This window comes from Berghia stephanieae, chromosome 8 (genome assembly GCF_034508935.2).
Source record: "Berghia stephanieae isolate SIO BIC M18660-M18661 chromosome 8, UCSD_Bste_1.3, whole genome shotgun sequence".
NCBI lineage: Eukaryota > Metazoa > Mollusca > Gastropoda > Nudibranchia > Aeolidiidae > Berghia > Berghia stephanieae.
The window spans coordinates 10,701,351-10,718,512 of NC_088367.1; the positions used below are offsets into that span (position 1 = coordinate 10,701,351).

Sequence of the window (17,162 nt, forward strand, 5' to 3'; positions counted from 1 at the left end):
TCGTGGCTAGTAAGGCAAGAGAGATGCGCGAGTGCGAAAAGCAGGATATGCAAAAATTGAGACGCAAAGCAGTATCTGCTAAATTTGAAAAATATAGGGCGGCACAAAACAACTTCGCTCAATAGACCGACCGCCAGGGCTATCTATCTATCTATCCATCTATCTCTCAAACGTCTCCCTGCCCCCCCCTCTCTCTCTCTCTCTCTCTCTCTCTCTCTCTCTCTCTCTCTCTCTCTCTCTCTCTTTCTTCTCTTCTTTCTCTCTCTCTTTCTTTCTCTCTCTCTTCTTTCTCTCTCTCTCTTCTCTCTCTCTCTCTTTCCTCTCTTCTTCTCTTTCTCTCTTCTTCTCTCTCTCTCTCTCTCTCTCTCTTTCTCTCTTCTCTCTTCTCTCTCTCTTCTCTCTCTCTCTCTCTCTCTCTCTCTCTCTCTCTCTCTCTCTCTCTCTCTCTCTCTCTCTCTCTCTCTCTCCGTGCATGTGTAGTAGGGATGGAATTGTTTGCTTAGAAGGATGGAAAATTGTAGATACGTTGTCGTTTTGATTGAAGAAATAAAATGTTATAAAGTTTTGGAAGCGGAAACTCCGAGAGAGCAGGAGGAGTAGTAGGTGTGTGGTTGAAGGTACTGAGTAAACGTGGCCTCTATCTGTCTTGGGGTATTCGATCAAGCCACGTCCCGGTTCCCAGATGGATTGTTGGCTCTTGAAAAAGAGGAATTAAAAACACAGATATAAACTAATCAATAAATAAGAAAAAGTAACTTAAGTTACACTAAAATAATATATCGTTTAATAAAGTAAAAGCAAGAGTCTTATTTGATCAATCAATGATCAACAGGCAATAACGATAACAACAATAACGACAACAATTACAAAACATGCGCTACACAGTCACACACACACACACACACACACACACACACACTATTAGTCATTAGTGACGCGACAGCGATCACGACTCACAACATTAAAATACAAATCAAGATCCACACTCCACAATCCTCTTCCTCTTCCTCCTCCTCCTCTTAAAAAAAATGAAAAAGAAAAGAACGGTTATATAATCTATCAAACGATACAAAATCAACAAATTCCAGGTTCAAGCTTCGCTACATACATTTTCTTTTTTTCCTGGGTTAGATAATTGCTTGAGAGTTAAAGTTACCGGTAGCTAAATAATGATGATGATGATGATGATGATGATGATGATGATGATGATGATGATGATGATGATGATGATGCTCGCATTTGTAGACGTTTTGGATTTTTTTTTATTTTTTAGATTAAGCTATTTGGCATTTTACATGAAATCAACCAGGCAATCCCAACATGCACCACCTTTTCGCCTATTGTCACTTGTCTGTCACTCAGTTAGACTGTTGACGGCACGTCTGTTGGCGTTGCCATTTGCCATTTACATTTATCGATATGAATTAGAAATCCGCCTTGTTGCAACTGGAGTCATAGACAATGGATGGATTGAACAAGTTTAGTGTTGTAATTTGAAATCGATGATTCACCGAGGGTAGGATATTCATTGTTTACCAACCTTTTGACGAACAGAGTATACCCTCTTCCCCACCCACCTCACAGTCCCAGACCGACGCTAATCACGACACTTACGTCAACAGACTGATAGACTCGAGCAGATCACCGTTTTCTCTTCATGTTCACATATATTCTAATATAATTTGTTATGATATTGAAATTTTGCAATGATTTTGCATTTTCAACCAGCTCCAACTTCTGTAACTTGAGTTCTGGTAAGTATTTTCAGTGTTATTAGTTACTAGTTAGTAGTTAGTTAGTCTCCCTATTTTAGAGTTAGGAGGAGAGTGAAATTAATTGGATCAATTTCAATGACTAATTTCCTCATGTTTCAGGAATGGACCTCATTGTCCTATTTAACTTTTATTTTAGGTTTACGAGTTAGATCAAATGGTTTGTCATCATGTCATTGGTCATAGTTTTATGCAATCAACGGCCAACAGGTTGCTGCACAGATGGGTCCGCCATTTTGGAAACTTATTCTTGCAGTTACAGTTGCTACACCAAACCAATTTTTTAAATCATGCATACAGCAAATATGTTACTGATATTGATATATGGAACGTGCCTAAGACATTTTTTTTTGTATTACAACCAACATAGTAGGGCGATTTCAATTACGGAGTGTCTACGTACACGGTAACCGGGCACCTAGCGTCAGGATCTACGACCGTACAAATACACTTTGACTTTGTATTGTGCTTTGGGAGGGAGGGGCGAGGGGTAGTGTTGGGTTATTTGATCGCTTTTACTCGATCGACGACCGAGCGCCAAGCCACGAGTCAGTGCTCGATCTCAATGCCGGAAGAGCGAGTTAGTAAAACGATCACTCGATCGTAAAACGATCAAGCGGGTTGTGAGCTTGAGACGATCTTGACACGTGAGACGAGCTTGAGACGATCAGGATTCGAGCGAGCGGAGGGGTAACGAGTGTTTCGAATCATTTCAAATTCAAACGATCACAGTTTGCCATCCGATACCAATCGCCAATGTTTGCACACGGTAGTCTGTGGTTCTTCCACAGCCCTCACTCCTTGTCAGATGTTAGTGTGTCTGGGTGGCAGTGGCAGGGAAATTCGTATAGGTGTATCACGCGTGTGTGACAAGACTTCATTAAACCTACTAAAGTTTGACTATCACACACACACACACACACACATACACACACACACACACACTAAGGCTATTTCTATGACACACACGCATCCCTCTATCAATGAACACTCCTACAGTAGTGCGGCTATGTGGTCTAGTCATGACGTAACTATAGGTAGTACTCTAGTCGACCATGGCTCTCGTGCATTATAATGGTCTAGTGGTATGACACCCGCTTTGGGATCGGAAAGTCCTGGGTTCGAGCCTCGCGCTCGGTGCATAGTTGAGTCTTTGGACAAGGCTCTTTACTCACATTCTCTCACCGTACTCAGGTGTAAAATGAGTACCTGGCCGTTAACAGCGTTGTCTTTGTCTGAAAAATTGTAATATCGCCTAACAGGCGGCATGTCCCGTCCTACATATTAAATGTTGCTGTTGACCGGGACCCCTTTACAAAGCGCTTTGATCACATTAGTGGATATTGTAAAGCTCAATTTTTTAAAGTAAAACATTAGCTTTGAATATGGAATGTTTCAATTTTAGATGCCTGTGTATTCTTTGTTAGTTCCCATCATCATCATCATCATCATCATCATCATCATCATCATCAGGGGCAGCGGTACGGTCTTTGGTTGGCACCCGAAAGGTACCGAGTTCGATCACCCGCCGCTGAGTGGTCTTGAGCAAGTCACCTTGCCCTAACTAAATTTGCGGCGCTGCACTGCGGCTATCGCTTGGGTTATTCCAGTCTTCCCTTAGAATAGACCCGAAAGACGAATCTCCCCTATGGGATGAATAAAGGGAATTATGTTTAATTTATTTATCATCACCATCATATCAGCGGGATCATCATCATCACCACCACCACCACCACCCTAATAATAATGGATAAAATAAATATCAACACATTTCAATGTAATAATCAATCTAAAATCAATCAGTGCTCCTAAAAGACCCTTTGATTTCTTTGTCTAATTCGTTCCATACTTTTGGAGTCCCGACAAAGAAAGATTTTCAGCTAACTATAGTTTATATATGGGAATATTAATCAGTCGTTTATATTGGAATCGGAGTTGTCTAGCAGGTGTATTAGTTCAAAGCGCATTTCCAAGGATTTACCATGCTCAATGAACTTCACAATATTTATTTAATTTATTCCTCCGGCACGCCATATCGACCATACATCCATTTCGTACAGTAGGTACCGATCGCTGTTTGGAGTCTTTTTGTATTAAAGCTCTTTACAATACCCGTCATTGCTTATAAGATAAGAATACATTCACACCTGAGTCAAGTGCCTGACACACGGACTTAACGTCTGGATCACAATTTTCAACAATCACTGTCACTCATCCGGCCATTGACAAGGCTTGATTTTGTGACAAGAGACACCGTACCACTGAGCGACCGAACAAATAATCACCATCTGCGCCATCGTCATCATCATCATCATCATCATTATCATCATCCTCATCACAGCCGTAACAGCCAGCAAAACCACAATCATCATCTTCGGGTCCGGTCTATCCGTGTGGGGGGTGGGGGTGGAACCTGCTAAAGTATTTCATTTTTTAAACAGAAACACGATAATCATCATCATCATCATCATCGTCATCCATTGTCGTCGGCATCGTTATCATCGTGTCCGGGCAATCCGTGTGTGTCTGGGTGTGGAACCTGCTAAATATTATTATTATCTACCTACCTAATAAAAACACACCATTCTTGTTCATTTATTTTTCAAATAATGAAATGAAAGGCACGACCTTTCCCGCACACACAAGAGGCGATGACGACCAGTGACAAATTATGGGAGGTGGGGGCGGCCGACAACTTTTGGCGCGACATAAATATGAAATGTTAAGGTGACAGCGGGATGATGGTGGTGGGAGGGGGAGGGGGGGGGGTCTCAACCCTTCACCATCAACAACTGTTTGATGGCGTGTGTGTGTGTGTGTGTGTGTGTGTGTATGTGTGTGTGATGCGACGAACGATCATAATCAAGGCTGCCAGACAGCCAGATTTCTTCTTGCCCAAGTAGTCAAATAGACCCCAAATAGCCCAACACCACAAGCATTCTGACTCCCTTGAAAAACTCATTTGTTTTGATTAACAAAACAATCGACTACAGTTGGATAAACTTATCTTTTCATTTTTTTTAAATAAAAGATTTTTTTTTTTTAAATGAATAATAATAGAAAAGCGTTTCTTAGTAACCAATTTTGAACTTGGCCATCTGGCAGCCCCCATCATAACCAGCTGCAGTCAAGCCAGCCACAGACATAAGAGAGGGAGGGGTATGTGAAGTTTCCTGTGGCAAACGAGTTGCTCGTGTTTTTTTTTTTCAAACGAATCACTGCTCGATGACGTCACTGACTCGAAACCCGCCCGAAACCGACTCGATTTTAGAGGACTCGATCGAAAACCCGCTCGATTTGATCGTTTCAAACTCGACCCAGCACTAGCGAGGGGGCATTGAGCTTGGTGCACGGTAACTTATGACCTTGATTTCTTTCGTTCCAACCCTCTTTTTGTGTGTTAGTTATAAGGAGAACGTAAGCCAGACGGCCACATGCGTGACTAAATTGACCAAACAGAGAATCTATAGTTTGGCATTAGTACACCCATTACCCGATGTCTTTGTTTTTAATCCATTAGCCTTGTGAGAGACAAATCCTACATGTATTTGCAAACTGAGCAGAAAGTTTTTGTTTTACCATGAGATGGGAAGGGGTGACACTATGACAAGACTGAGAAAAAGGGGGGGGGGGGGGGGGGGGGCATGGGGGAAGATGAAAGAAACAATGGGTCGCCTGGATGACGTAGATCAAAGGAGTGTTACGGTGATGCTTCACGGTGTGTGTGTGTGTGTGTTTCGTGCAATTTTAACCCCTTAACAGTGAAACTGATCCCCACCCCCCAGATAATACAGTTTCCCTATCTATGACATTGCTAATGCAGACAGCGGCGTGACGTCATCACAGTATATTGGTTTTTATTTTAAGACCGCCAAATGGGTGATAGTTCATGCTAAAATAAATAATCAAACTATATACCTATGTTTAAGTTTACGCATAGTTTTGTATGAGGTATGTTACATCTGGCGGGCAAATGTGAGTATTTTACCTAAGCACATAGAGCATTATTTTTTTAAAAAGGACATGGTTTTTACTCTCTCTCCTCTCTCTCTCTCTCTCTCTCTCTCTCTCTCTCTCTCTCTCTCTCTCTCTCTCTCTCTCTCTCTCTCTCTCTCTCCCTCTCTCTCTCTCTCTCTCTCTCTCTCTCTCTCTCTCTCTCTCTCTCTCTCTCTCTCTCTCTCTCTCTCTCTCTTTCTTTCTTTCTGAGATTGAATTTTGCTATCACTGAATTCTCACCTCAGTGCAGGGATGCCATGTTGGATTATTTTAATCCAAACTGATTATTTTTGACGACCACATCTTCATCCCTACCACCACTACTACTACTACAACCACCACCACACCATCATTCCTCAGACCACTATACAACAAACACCACCACATCATCATCACTACTACAACCACTTACATCATCATTCCCACCACTACTACTACTACAACTACCACCACACTATCATTGCTACCACTAGTACTACAACCACCACCACATCATCATCCTTACAACCACCACATTATCATCCCTACCATCATACTACAACCACCACATCATCTCTACCACCACTACTACTACAACTACCACTACACCATCATCCCTACTACAACCGTCACCACATCATCAATCCCTGCCACCACTACTACTACAACTACCACTACATCATCCCCAGCACCACTGCTACTACAACCACCACCACATCATCTTCCCTACCACCACCACCACTACTACTAATACAACCACCTACACATCATCATCCCCACTACCAACACCACCACTACTACAACTACCATATGTTGTATATACTCTTTCAACTTTTGAAGTTCCACAGAGTGGTGTCAGAAATTGCTCCGAGTCACATTTTAATTTAGATTGCATCTCAGTAAATTTTAATGAAATTCAAATATATAGATTATAGTCACATGGATAGGTCTTGATCGAAGATCAACACGCTGAAAAAATTTCTCCTTTTATGTGACCAGTCATTCTCACCCCTGTTACTCTGTAAAGATTTGACTGAATTGTCTAGTTAAACATATTTGGCTATTGAACTACTATGGCTATATGTTTGTTTTTAATTGTTTTTACTGCGCTTATAGCACATTTAGCTCTATATCAGCGCCCGTACAATGGAAGAAAATGGGATAGTCAAAAATTCTAAACTACCAGTAAGACACTTTCATTTGAATTATGACATAAACATTGCAAAATTGCCAATTTTTACAAAGTCATTTAAAACTCAAATAAAGGCACACATACTTAAATGATATTGTATAGACCCATGGAATCAGAAAAAAAACGTTATATAAAGGACAAACAAATTAAGGTAGCTCACGGGTACAAATTGGGTCAGTTTGGGTGAAAAATTATCATTTTTGGAAGTGACTGTTTTTGGTCATTTGATTCATTCCTTATTTCATTTCAATCCATATTTTTTGCTGAACGAATAGTTTGAAATAGTAAAAAACTAATTCAATACCCGACGTTAGTGGGCTCAGAATCTGATAATATTGCGTTTTTCTCAAAACTGTTATCTAATCACCATAAACAATTTTTTGGGATTTGACTATTTAAATTTAATGCTAGAGCTTTGAAATTTGAAACTAAAACAGCTGATATGTTATATTAAAATTTAAGCCTTTGAGAGTGAATATTTATAAAATTAAGTAGCCAGTTATTTACGACTATGCTTAACCTTTATATAACACCTTTAAAATTCAAAATCAAAGAAAAATTAATAAAGTGGTGGAGTCCTAAAACATTTGTTTATTTTCCAAGATGGCCACCTTTTCCATGGTAACGAAGAAATTTTCATTAAAAAAAATAATTTTTTTACAAACATTTTTATTTATAAGATACCTGATGTATAAACGTCATTACTGTGGCTATGTGATATTACAGTCGCTTTCGGATTGGAATGTCCTGGGTTTGAGCCTCGCTCAGCTCATGGTTGAATCATTGGAAAAAGGCTCTTTACTCACATTCTCTCACTGTACTCAGGTGTAAAATTAATACATGGCTGTTAACATGCCTGTCGGAAAGAAAAAAGATTGCAATATAGCCTAACAGACGTCATGTCCCGTTCTACATATTACGTGTTGCTGTTGGTTAGGGACCCCTTGTAAAACGCTTTGAGCATGTTTAGTGGATATTGCGCTATATAAAAGCTCAATTTTAATTTTTAAATTTTCAATTAGTTTGATCAAATAGTCCCAATTAAGGATTTTTGTATTTTTAGTATCGCATCCCCTTAAATTGTGGGATTTAGGGATTTAGGCCATCAAAGTGAAAGGAGTCGACAATTATTATTAGAGCAGCAAATAAAATCTGATGTCGGTGGTAAATACAATCCTGGTCTGACGCTGGCTTTTATTGAATTGATACACGTTTTTTCATCAGCTTTCTAAAGGTGGATTTTTACAAGTGATAAAATAAAGCAGTTTGTGACCTTACAGATATTAAATTTTTGTTCGACTATGTGGCCTTGTGTTATGACAATCTCTTTTGGATCGGAATGTCCTGGGTTCGAGCCTCGCTCGGCGCATAGTTGAGTCATTGGAAAAGGCTCTTTAGTCACATTCTCTCATCATACTCGGGTGTAAAATGAGTACCTGGACGTTAACAACGTTGTCTTGGTCCGAAAAAAAAATGTAATATCTCCTAACAGACGTCATGTCTCATTCTACACATGTTACTTATTGCTGTTTGTCGGGGACCATTTATAAAGCACTCTGAGCAAGCTTAGTGGATAATGCACTATCTAGAAAGCTCAATTTAACAGTGCTGATTTTGGAGTCCAGAGGAGGAATTTCCTCCTTTTAAAAATTACATTTTCTCAAAACAATGTGCTAGCAATGAGAGAGTTGATGTGTGGTGGAACAAACAGGTTCAGTTTCCCACTCTCCAGAAGTTAGCTAGAGTATCAATGATAGTCTATCATCTCAATTGCTCTAAAAGTGGGGTTTAGTGCAGTAAAAATGGGGCTTAAAGGCAATCGTTCAAAATTTTCCTACTTTTTCACTTTTTGTCACCATCAGCACTGATTTAAAATCAAAACGTCCTTTTACTTTTATATTATTTTTCAGACGACTAATTCATCAAAGCAGAAGTTTAGACAATCATTCTCCATTCAAGAAAGACACCACCATGGGTCAGGCCACGTCATCCGACTCTAATCTGAATGCAGACTTGGTCTATGTTCAAAATAAGCTTGCGGGACAATTTAAAGTGCTCAGCAGGCTTGCATTTTTAAGGCACAGAGAACTAGTCGAAATCATTGAAGAACTTAATACTGTGTAAGTTTTATGAAATTTATTTGGGTATTGCTTTCATCATCTTTTCTCTCTCTCTCTCTCTCTCTTCCCCCCCCCCCCCCCCCCCCCCCCCCCCCCCCCCCCCCCCCCCACAAATGGGGTAAAGATCTGGAAAAGTGTGTATGAAACAAATCAAAGGCTCTTTACTCACATTCTCTCACCATTCTCAGGTGGAAAATCTGTTACTGGCCGTATAGGCATATATATTGTAATTGTAAGAGTAGCATTAGTGCAAACATTTCACCTAACAGGCGACTGAAAATGAAATGAAAGTATGGTTCCATAAAGCCTGCTGGGAGAATAAATGAAACCCTGTGAAGCACACTAAGCATGGTTATTCTGTGAAAATGGGCGACATAAGTGTTTGTAAATATTATATTATAACCTATCGGTCAACATTGGAATCCTTTAAGAAATAGCATAGTGACTCTGATGAAAAGTAACTAGACTAGAGGGCCTTACAGGCTGCATTTCTCACTCATCGTACATGTTCAATGTTGCAATTGGCTTTGAACTTATCATGAATCAATTTGAGCACAATTATTAGTGGATATGAAAGTTGACAATTTAAAAAAAAAAATTTTATTTGTGTGAAAGAGTTTTGACTTTGGGCTTTTTTGTGTGTTTGTTATTTTGGATGAATTTGTATGTTGTCTGTTAAATGCATGGGGAGGGGGCTTTAAAAAAAAATCAAATATATTAATTGCAACTCAAATTTTCCCAGCAGGGGAGAACTGGTGGATGTGTTTTATGATGAGGTTCCAAAAATTAAGAATTTATAATTCTTTTACTCATAAATCAGCCACAGATCAGATTGTTTGTGTTTCTCTCGATGTGTACATTTGCATTTTTCAATACTAACAGTACAAAAGATTTCGTTGATAGACATGGAAAGAGGCTCTGCTTCTCAATTCGAAGAGGAACAGACACAACGCTGTTCTGGAAGTCAACCATCAGGATACGATGCTTGAAGGTAAGGGAAATAGTTTGATTCTCTCCATTTTCAGTGTCATGAGTTGTAGAATGGACATTGAGTGGCTCACATTGTATAGTTGCCAAGGGATGGTAAAACTGGTCAAAGATCTAACTGCTGTTTGGCGGATTTCCGTTATTTTTTCCCCTTGGGCCCTATGCTCTCATTTGTGCCTATACATCTTCAAAAAGCATTATGAACAGTCTTGTTGCAAGGGACTTATCCATGTTTATTTGTTCTTTAAGGGTTTTTTTTTCCTTTTTGTATTATGATTTGTATGTTAATAATTCTATATTTTACAAGTATTGTCATTAATCGAGGGCATATTGCTCCAACACGTTAGTACTTTATTATGATAAAATGCGTGTTCTTCGGACGCCGTGAAATATTCATCCTTTTAAAAATTGAGACCTATGATTTACTGTCTTTTCATTTGATATAAACAGACTTGCGAACACCTCCGATTTTATTGAGAGATTGTTTTATCATTCGAGGGATATAAGATCATCAACGTCATCACCTCCTCTACCAAAATCATCAAAAGCCATTTTCTCATTTGCCTCAATTGTTATGTGTACCTGCCTGGTTTTATCACTTTTAAGTGGGATTCAGACATGGGTGCCACTTTTCCGGGACATCCTGGAATTCCAGGGTACAGTTTTTCCGGAACTAGATTTTCCAGGTTGTGTCTTCAGATTCAAATCATGTTTTATATATATTAATATTAATCATTTTTTTATGTTGGGATGGATGATTTATGTTTGTGTACAAGAAGAGTTGGAACCAGACCTTCATCAAATACAGCATGCGTGTTACACAATCAATCACACAAGTACCCGTTTGAAATGTGTGCACTTGATATTAGAAATTAGAGACACAGAAAGTGAACAAGGAGAGGAATTACTTTTTTTTAATATAAGGTTTCATGTTATAATGCCACTTATATCGTAGCTACTTTGAAACTGACCAGGGCCATTTACAGGAAATTGTTGGTAATACTCCAGCTCTTAAAAACTTAATGGGTTTTTTTTATTTAAAAAAATTTCCTGGCGTTGATTAGAGATGCCTCTTTTCCGGAAATTGAGAAACATCTGAGTTGATTTGTGCGGCTATGTGGTCTAGTGGTATGACACTCGTTTTCGGATTGGAAGATCCTGGTTTCGAGCCTCGCTTGCCGCATAGTTGAGTCCTTGGAGAAGGCTCTTTACTTACATTCTCTCACCGTACTCACGCATAAAATGAGTACCTGGTTGTTAACAGCATTGTCTCTGCCTGAAAAAAAATTGTAATATCGCCTAACAGGCATCATGTACCGTCCTATATGGTAAATGTTGCTGTTGACCAGGACCCCTTGAAAAGCGCTTTGAGCATGTTTGTGGATATTGTGCTATGTAAAGGCTCAATTTAAATTTAAAATTCCGGATGTGATCCAGAAATTTTCCCTCAGATCATCACCTATATAAAGTGTCTGTGTCCCCATGTCTGAAAGGCAAAATGAGTTAATATACAAAATATTTCCAATTCATCTCTCCAGTATGTTTGTATGTTTTTTTTTTGTTTTGTTTTTTTTTTTTTTTTGTTGCTCTTCTTTAAAATCTTATTTTATTTTCACTGCTTTACTGGACAAATTGTATACGTTTCTCTCCCTTTTTACTGGTTGTGAAAAAATTCATGAAATTTCACAATTTAAATCATGATGATTATTTCTTTTTCATGTTTGAATCATATTATCTATATATTTTTTTTTTTTTTATGATTTGCAGTTAAACACAAGGAACAAAAATATTGAATCTGCTCGATTGTTGACCCTTCGGCAGTTCATAATCATGTACAAAGAGATAAAAGATCAGATTGCAATGCTGTCCATCGCACACGACAATATACCACGCAGCAGCCAACACCAGTCTGGTGTGTACGATGATGAGGATGGTGGTGGTGATGGTGATTGTAAAAACCCAGGCCCATCAGGCTCGGACGAAGCAAACATTCCAAAGACTCAAGAGGCAGCAGCAGTCGCAGGTGCTTCAAAAACTGAGGCTGATGAGATTACGAAAGATGATAAGTTTTCGACGTCGGCATTTTTTCCGTGAGTCGTTGCATTTATTCTTTAATTATTAAAAAAAATATATGATGATAACTACATCTGCAGGGTTGCCAACTGTAAGCCATAAAAAGCGTATTTGTATGCTTTTATTATTCACATTTGTAGGATTGTATTTTTTTTTCAGTCAGATTGTAAGGGTTTTTAAAAAAATGAGAATCAAATCTCGAACATTTGAATGTTAAAAAGTTGTTTTTATTCTGTCTGTCATAAGGTTTCTTGGAATTCTCCATGCTTCGTGCAATTCATATTTTAACCGTTTTTTTATGCATTGCTTCATAATTTTATTTTCAACCCACAGAAAATTGTTATGAGAATTAGTTGTATCCCACAGGAATTACCCAATGACAGGAAGTGAAAGGACTGAAGGGATACATTTTCAAATCCTACACTTTTTCTCCAATTTCTTCTTTTGACAAGCGATCTCACACTTTTCTTGTTTTAGAGTTGGCAGTCCTGCAAATATTTTTTTGTTTGTTTGTTGTTTTTTTGTTGTTTTTTTTTTTTTGTTGTTTTTTATTTTTTTATCTTTTGTTCTTTCAAAAATCATTTTTAGTCTATTTATTATTATTATTTTTAGTGGTCATCTTCAGGGAGTGGGCGTAGATAATGTCTTTTTCTTTTTTAATGCTTTACTCAAATTAAGTTTCCCCTCTGTTGTTTTGTTATTATTTACCATTAATGCTAAGCTACCGGTTCTGTTCACTTTCCTTTTTTTCTTTCAATCGGTGTCACCTGCTTATTTTTATTGATTTTAAAGCTTGCTTGTAAAGATAAAACGCTACTAGGTAGATAGATAACATACAGGTCTGATTCTATGTGATGATTTTGAACAGGGGTTTTAAAAAAAAATTATTTCAACGACGTTATCTGGGAATGGGACTGTCTTTAGAAAAATTCATAGAATTGCGAAATTTTGGCTCAAATTTCAGAACTTCATGATCATTTTCTAAGTCTTAAGTGAAAATGAAAGTTGATGCCAGATCATATGATTTTAAGAATTTTGAAGTGTTATCTGAACAATGTGGGGGTAAATTGTTGATTTTTAAATGTTAATTACAGAGATTACACTTTTCATCTCCCTAAATTATACGAATTTTTAAAATTTTCAAGTTGGCAGGTCTGCAATGCAGAAAATGTAAAAATTTTGAATGGTTTATTCTTACTTTTAGCATTCTTAAAAACATGATGGTTGAAATTGTAGATAACCATCTGACTACATTAAGGTATGTTCTAGTTATTTTTGCGATGTACCTTTCTTCCAGTGGTTTTACTCTGTCTGCTGCTTTGTTTCAGTTGCTATAACTATTTTGTTTTGTTTTTTCATAAAGCTGATAAAACTTTAGATTTTTTCTGTTGTTTTTTTTTGTTTTTTTTTACCATGAGCATGTATTAGGTTTCCTTCTCTCTCTTTCTACCTCTTCATTCCCACCCCCCCCCCCCCCCCCAACCTCACTGTCTCTCTCTCTCTCTCTCTCTCTCTCTCTCTCTCTCTCTCTCTCTCTCTCTCTCTCTCTCTCTCTCTCTCTCTCTCTCTCTATCTCTCTCTCTCTATCTCTCTCTTTCTCTCTCTCTCTCTCTCTCTCTCTCTCTCTCTCTCTCTCTCTGTCTCTCTCTCTCTCTCTCTTCTTTCTTTTTTCTTCTCTTATCTTCTGTTTGTGTGTATATGTGATATTGATGATAAAGAAACTCCTCTGCCGTTACATATTGAAATAAGTCTCCCTATATTATTAAGTGTATTAAATAGCTTTCGCTAACAACATGACAGTGAAACCTTAAATGTATCACCTTATTCTCTACGTTTCTGTTAAAAGTAATGAAAGGAAGTCGAGCAACCCTAGTTTATCATTTTTGGCAGTCAAAGATGGCTTTTGTCTGTCACAATTCTTCTATGATTTCAAATGCTGCCATTTTTCAATCACACTCAGTCAGTCTCATACTCGTTGCAGAACACTAAAATGCATTTCATTCTTATTTTCTGAGGCTTAAAATTTCTATAAGGATACAATGCATGTGTCGTGGGAATGTAAATAGTGATCAAATTGTTTTGTTGGGATTTATGTTTTCTTCTTTTTTTTTTGGGGGGGGGGGGGGGGGGGGTTGTTTTCGCAATATATGAAGAGAGTGAATCATAGATGAGTTTGTAAGAGAATCAAAACAATAGTCATATCTACACTATCAAACAATAATAAAAGCAAAAAAACAGGCTATTTTGAGGGGGAGGGGGGGGGGAGAAGAGGAATTCAACTTTATTTATCAAGTGATTTGCTTATCTAAGAATGCAAGTTTATTTTTTCACATAAAGTAATTTTAGTTCCAATCTTGAGAAGAGCATTCTTTAATGATTTAATCAGCAGTCATGACTTGAACTATAATATCAATGTTTAATCTGTTTTCGATGCTTGCTGTGTATCTGTATCATCTTTAGATATAAAGTCTTTTAAAATTATGATTGTAATATTGTCATTGTCCAAAGTTAAATTTCAGAAAGTGATGTTAACCTTGTTGAGGTTTTGAATTGACATCTCCATCTTCTACTCATGTCAGTAATTGTCTCTGAAAAGGCTTTTGTAAATTGTGTAAATTTACAATTTGTGGTTAAAGACGCTGCTCTATATGGTACAGGGTGTCCACTAAGTCTGGATGCATGTAGTACTTCACTATCTATTTTAATTTAGTCATCGATGCTATAGATTATGGAGATTTGGCTGAAAGATATTTTTTTTCACTGAAGAAGAGAGGTCACGTGTCGTTGAAATCTTATTCATTCACATCCCAAATTGAATGAAATCGGGTTTTTAAAGAGGAATTTGTACTCTTTCCATCTACCAGACTTTATGGACACCCTGTGTACAAGCTTGACTTTCTCATTTGCTTTTAATTTTTTAAAATGGATCTCAAGCTAAAAAACTTCTCTCCTTTATAGTATTATGAAGAAGAAGAAAAATTGAAGTTGTTGTCGTAAATTATTTGTCGTCTCAATCTTTCACTTTGCTACAAATCGGTCACATATAGAAATAATAATTTTTTTTTATTATTGTGAGCTTTTAGTATTACGCATTACCCACTGAATGTGCTCAGCCGACACAAAACATGTAAAACAAGACACAACACCTGTCGGGCAATATTGAGGGGGGGGGGGGGGGGGGGGGGAGGGGGGATTGATACCATCTGAATTTGGTGAGAGAATCGGAATAAAGAGCCTTTTCCAGGGACTCGATTTGCCTTGCTTCCCACAAGAGGCAAAAGGCACACTATGCCCATCACCGCAAATCTTATACACATCAATTTTATCTATCACACCTCAATAATTCTGTCATTCAATCCTCCCGGTGTTCTTGTGTATGTGGAGGGGGGTCTGAGATTTCTATTATATCATGTGGTAGTTTGCTCCATTCTTCATTCATTGTTCAAGGAAAAAAGCTGTATATGTATGAGTTTGTTCTCGCAAGCGGCTGGTAGAATTTGTCGATGTGATGAAGCCTGATTGAGTTTCTGATTTTTATTGTTTAAGACAAAGATTTGAACATTTGGGTTGCAAGTTGAGTGTCGTTTTACTAAACAACGAATTACATTAAGCTTTGGGTTTTTTTGTGTGTGTTTTTTGTTTCTTTTTTTTTTTTTGTGTTTTAAAGAAAATTATTTTGGTTATTTTTATAAATTTTTTATTTGCCTTTTTTTCCCCTCATCTTGGGCTCACATATTTAATTAAAAGAATTTTAGAAATAGATGTCACTTGTAATAATTCACAATTAGATCTATATCCAGGAGAAAACAGGGTGGAAAACGTATATCCAAAAAACAGTATTTTCAAAACATTTCTAAGTGCTCGTTTGATAAAAGTTATACCATTTAATGGGCATGATAGTTTTTATTTTTATTTATTTATTTATTTTTATTTTTTTGAATTGTATTTGAAAAAATGTTTATATGTAACTTATCCATTGAAAGTCATTGTAATGAAATTACATTTACAGTCTTATTTTAGGAGTTGGTTATAAACATTTTCCATCCATTATTTTTTTCTGATTCCCCCTGTCCACCCAGCAGTGAATGGTGGGTTGCTGAGTCTTGGCGGAAAGCACTTTGCGATAGACTAACATCCTATTCAAAGGATATCAAGCAATTGCTATTGTACGTTCCACGCTATAGAAACTGGGATAAACTCTGGCTCCAAGGACCGAACGGCTCTGAAGGACTACTAACTCAAACTCCAACCCCTTTTGCACTGCTAGGCTTTTCTCTCTCTCTCTCTCTCTCTCTCTCTCTCTCTCTCTCTCTCTCTCTCTCTCTCTCTCTCTGTCTCTCTCTCTCTTCTCTCTCTCTCTCTCTCTTCTCTCTCTCTCTCTCTCTCTCTTCTCTCTCTCTCTCTCTTCTCTCTCTTCTCTCTCTTCTCTCTCTCTCTTCTCTCTCTCTCTCTTCTCTCTCTTCTCTCTCTCTCTCTCTCTTCTCTCTTCTCTCTCTCTCTCTCTCTCTTTCTCTCTCTCTCTTCTCTCTCTCTCTCTCTCTCTCTCTCTCTCTCTCTCTCTCTTTTCTGCTTATATTTTCTTCTTACACCAAGGACTGTCCCCAACAACTCATATGTCAGCATTACTCATTTGTTTTGATGCAATCTCAATCGTCGACAGAGACAATTACTGCGAAGATTCCACCGAGTGTTGCGTCTGCATGGAGAGGAAAGCCTGTATCATGTTGTCGTGTTCGCACGAATTCTGTGAACCTTGTATTGACAGCTGGACCAGGTAATGACATTGACCTGTCAACCCTTCCGTTTTTAGCAGAATCATTCCTGTTTTCACTCTTCCTTTTCCGATTAATTTCGATTTTTTAAAAATTACCAATGATTATGGTAAGAAGTAAAAAAGGGAGGGTTTGAGGGTTAAAAAGGTCAGTCCAAAGGCAAGTGTCATACCATTAAACCACGTAGCTGTACTTTCCTGTTATAACTCTAGTGACCAACGACAACAAAAATTGGTAGTGCAAGTATACGATTTGATGTGGTTCATTGGCT

The 17,162-nt window shown here is 37.9% G+C and overlaps 1 protein-coding gene across 4 annotated transcripts in view; it reads left to right on the forward strand.

Annotated features, from left to right (window-relative positions):
* The first annotated feature begins 1,327 nt into the window (after nucleotides 1-1,327).
* The window catches only part of LOC144978155 (RING finger protein 141-like), a 29,662-nt gene continuing 13,827 nt past the window's right edge, over nucleotides 1,328-17,162 (forward strand). Inside the window, exons 1-6 of one of the 4 annotated variants that reach the window (XM_078923841.1) lie at nucleotides 1,376-1,754; nucleotides 8,850-9,059; nucleotides 9,942-10,050; nucleotides 11,814-12,136; nucleotides 13,324-13,377; nucleotides 16,780-16,893. In XM_078923841.1, coding sequence (XP_078779967.1) covers nucleotides 8,911-9,059; nucleotides 9,942-10,050; nucleotides 11,814-12,136; nucleotides 13,324-13,377; nucleotides 16,780-16,893 — 749 coding nt within the window. In that variant the 5' untranslated portion in view covers nucleotides 1,376-1,754; nucleotides 8,850-8,910. Of the gene's footprint in view, nucleotides 1,755-8,849; nucleotides 9,060-9,941; nucleotides 10,051-11,813; nucleotides 12,137-13,323; nucleotides 13,378-16,779; nucleotides 16,894-17,162 lie in introns of all 4 variants that reach the window. The other 3 variants (XM_078923842.1, XM_078923844.1, XM_078923845.1) reach the window with 3 other exon arrangements.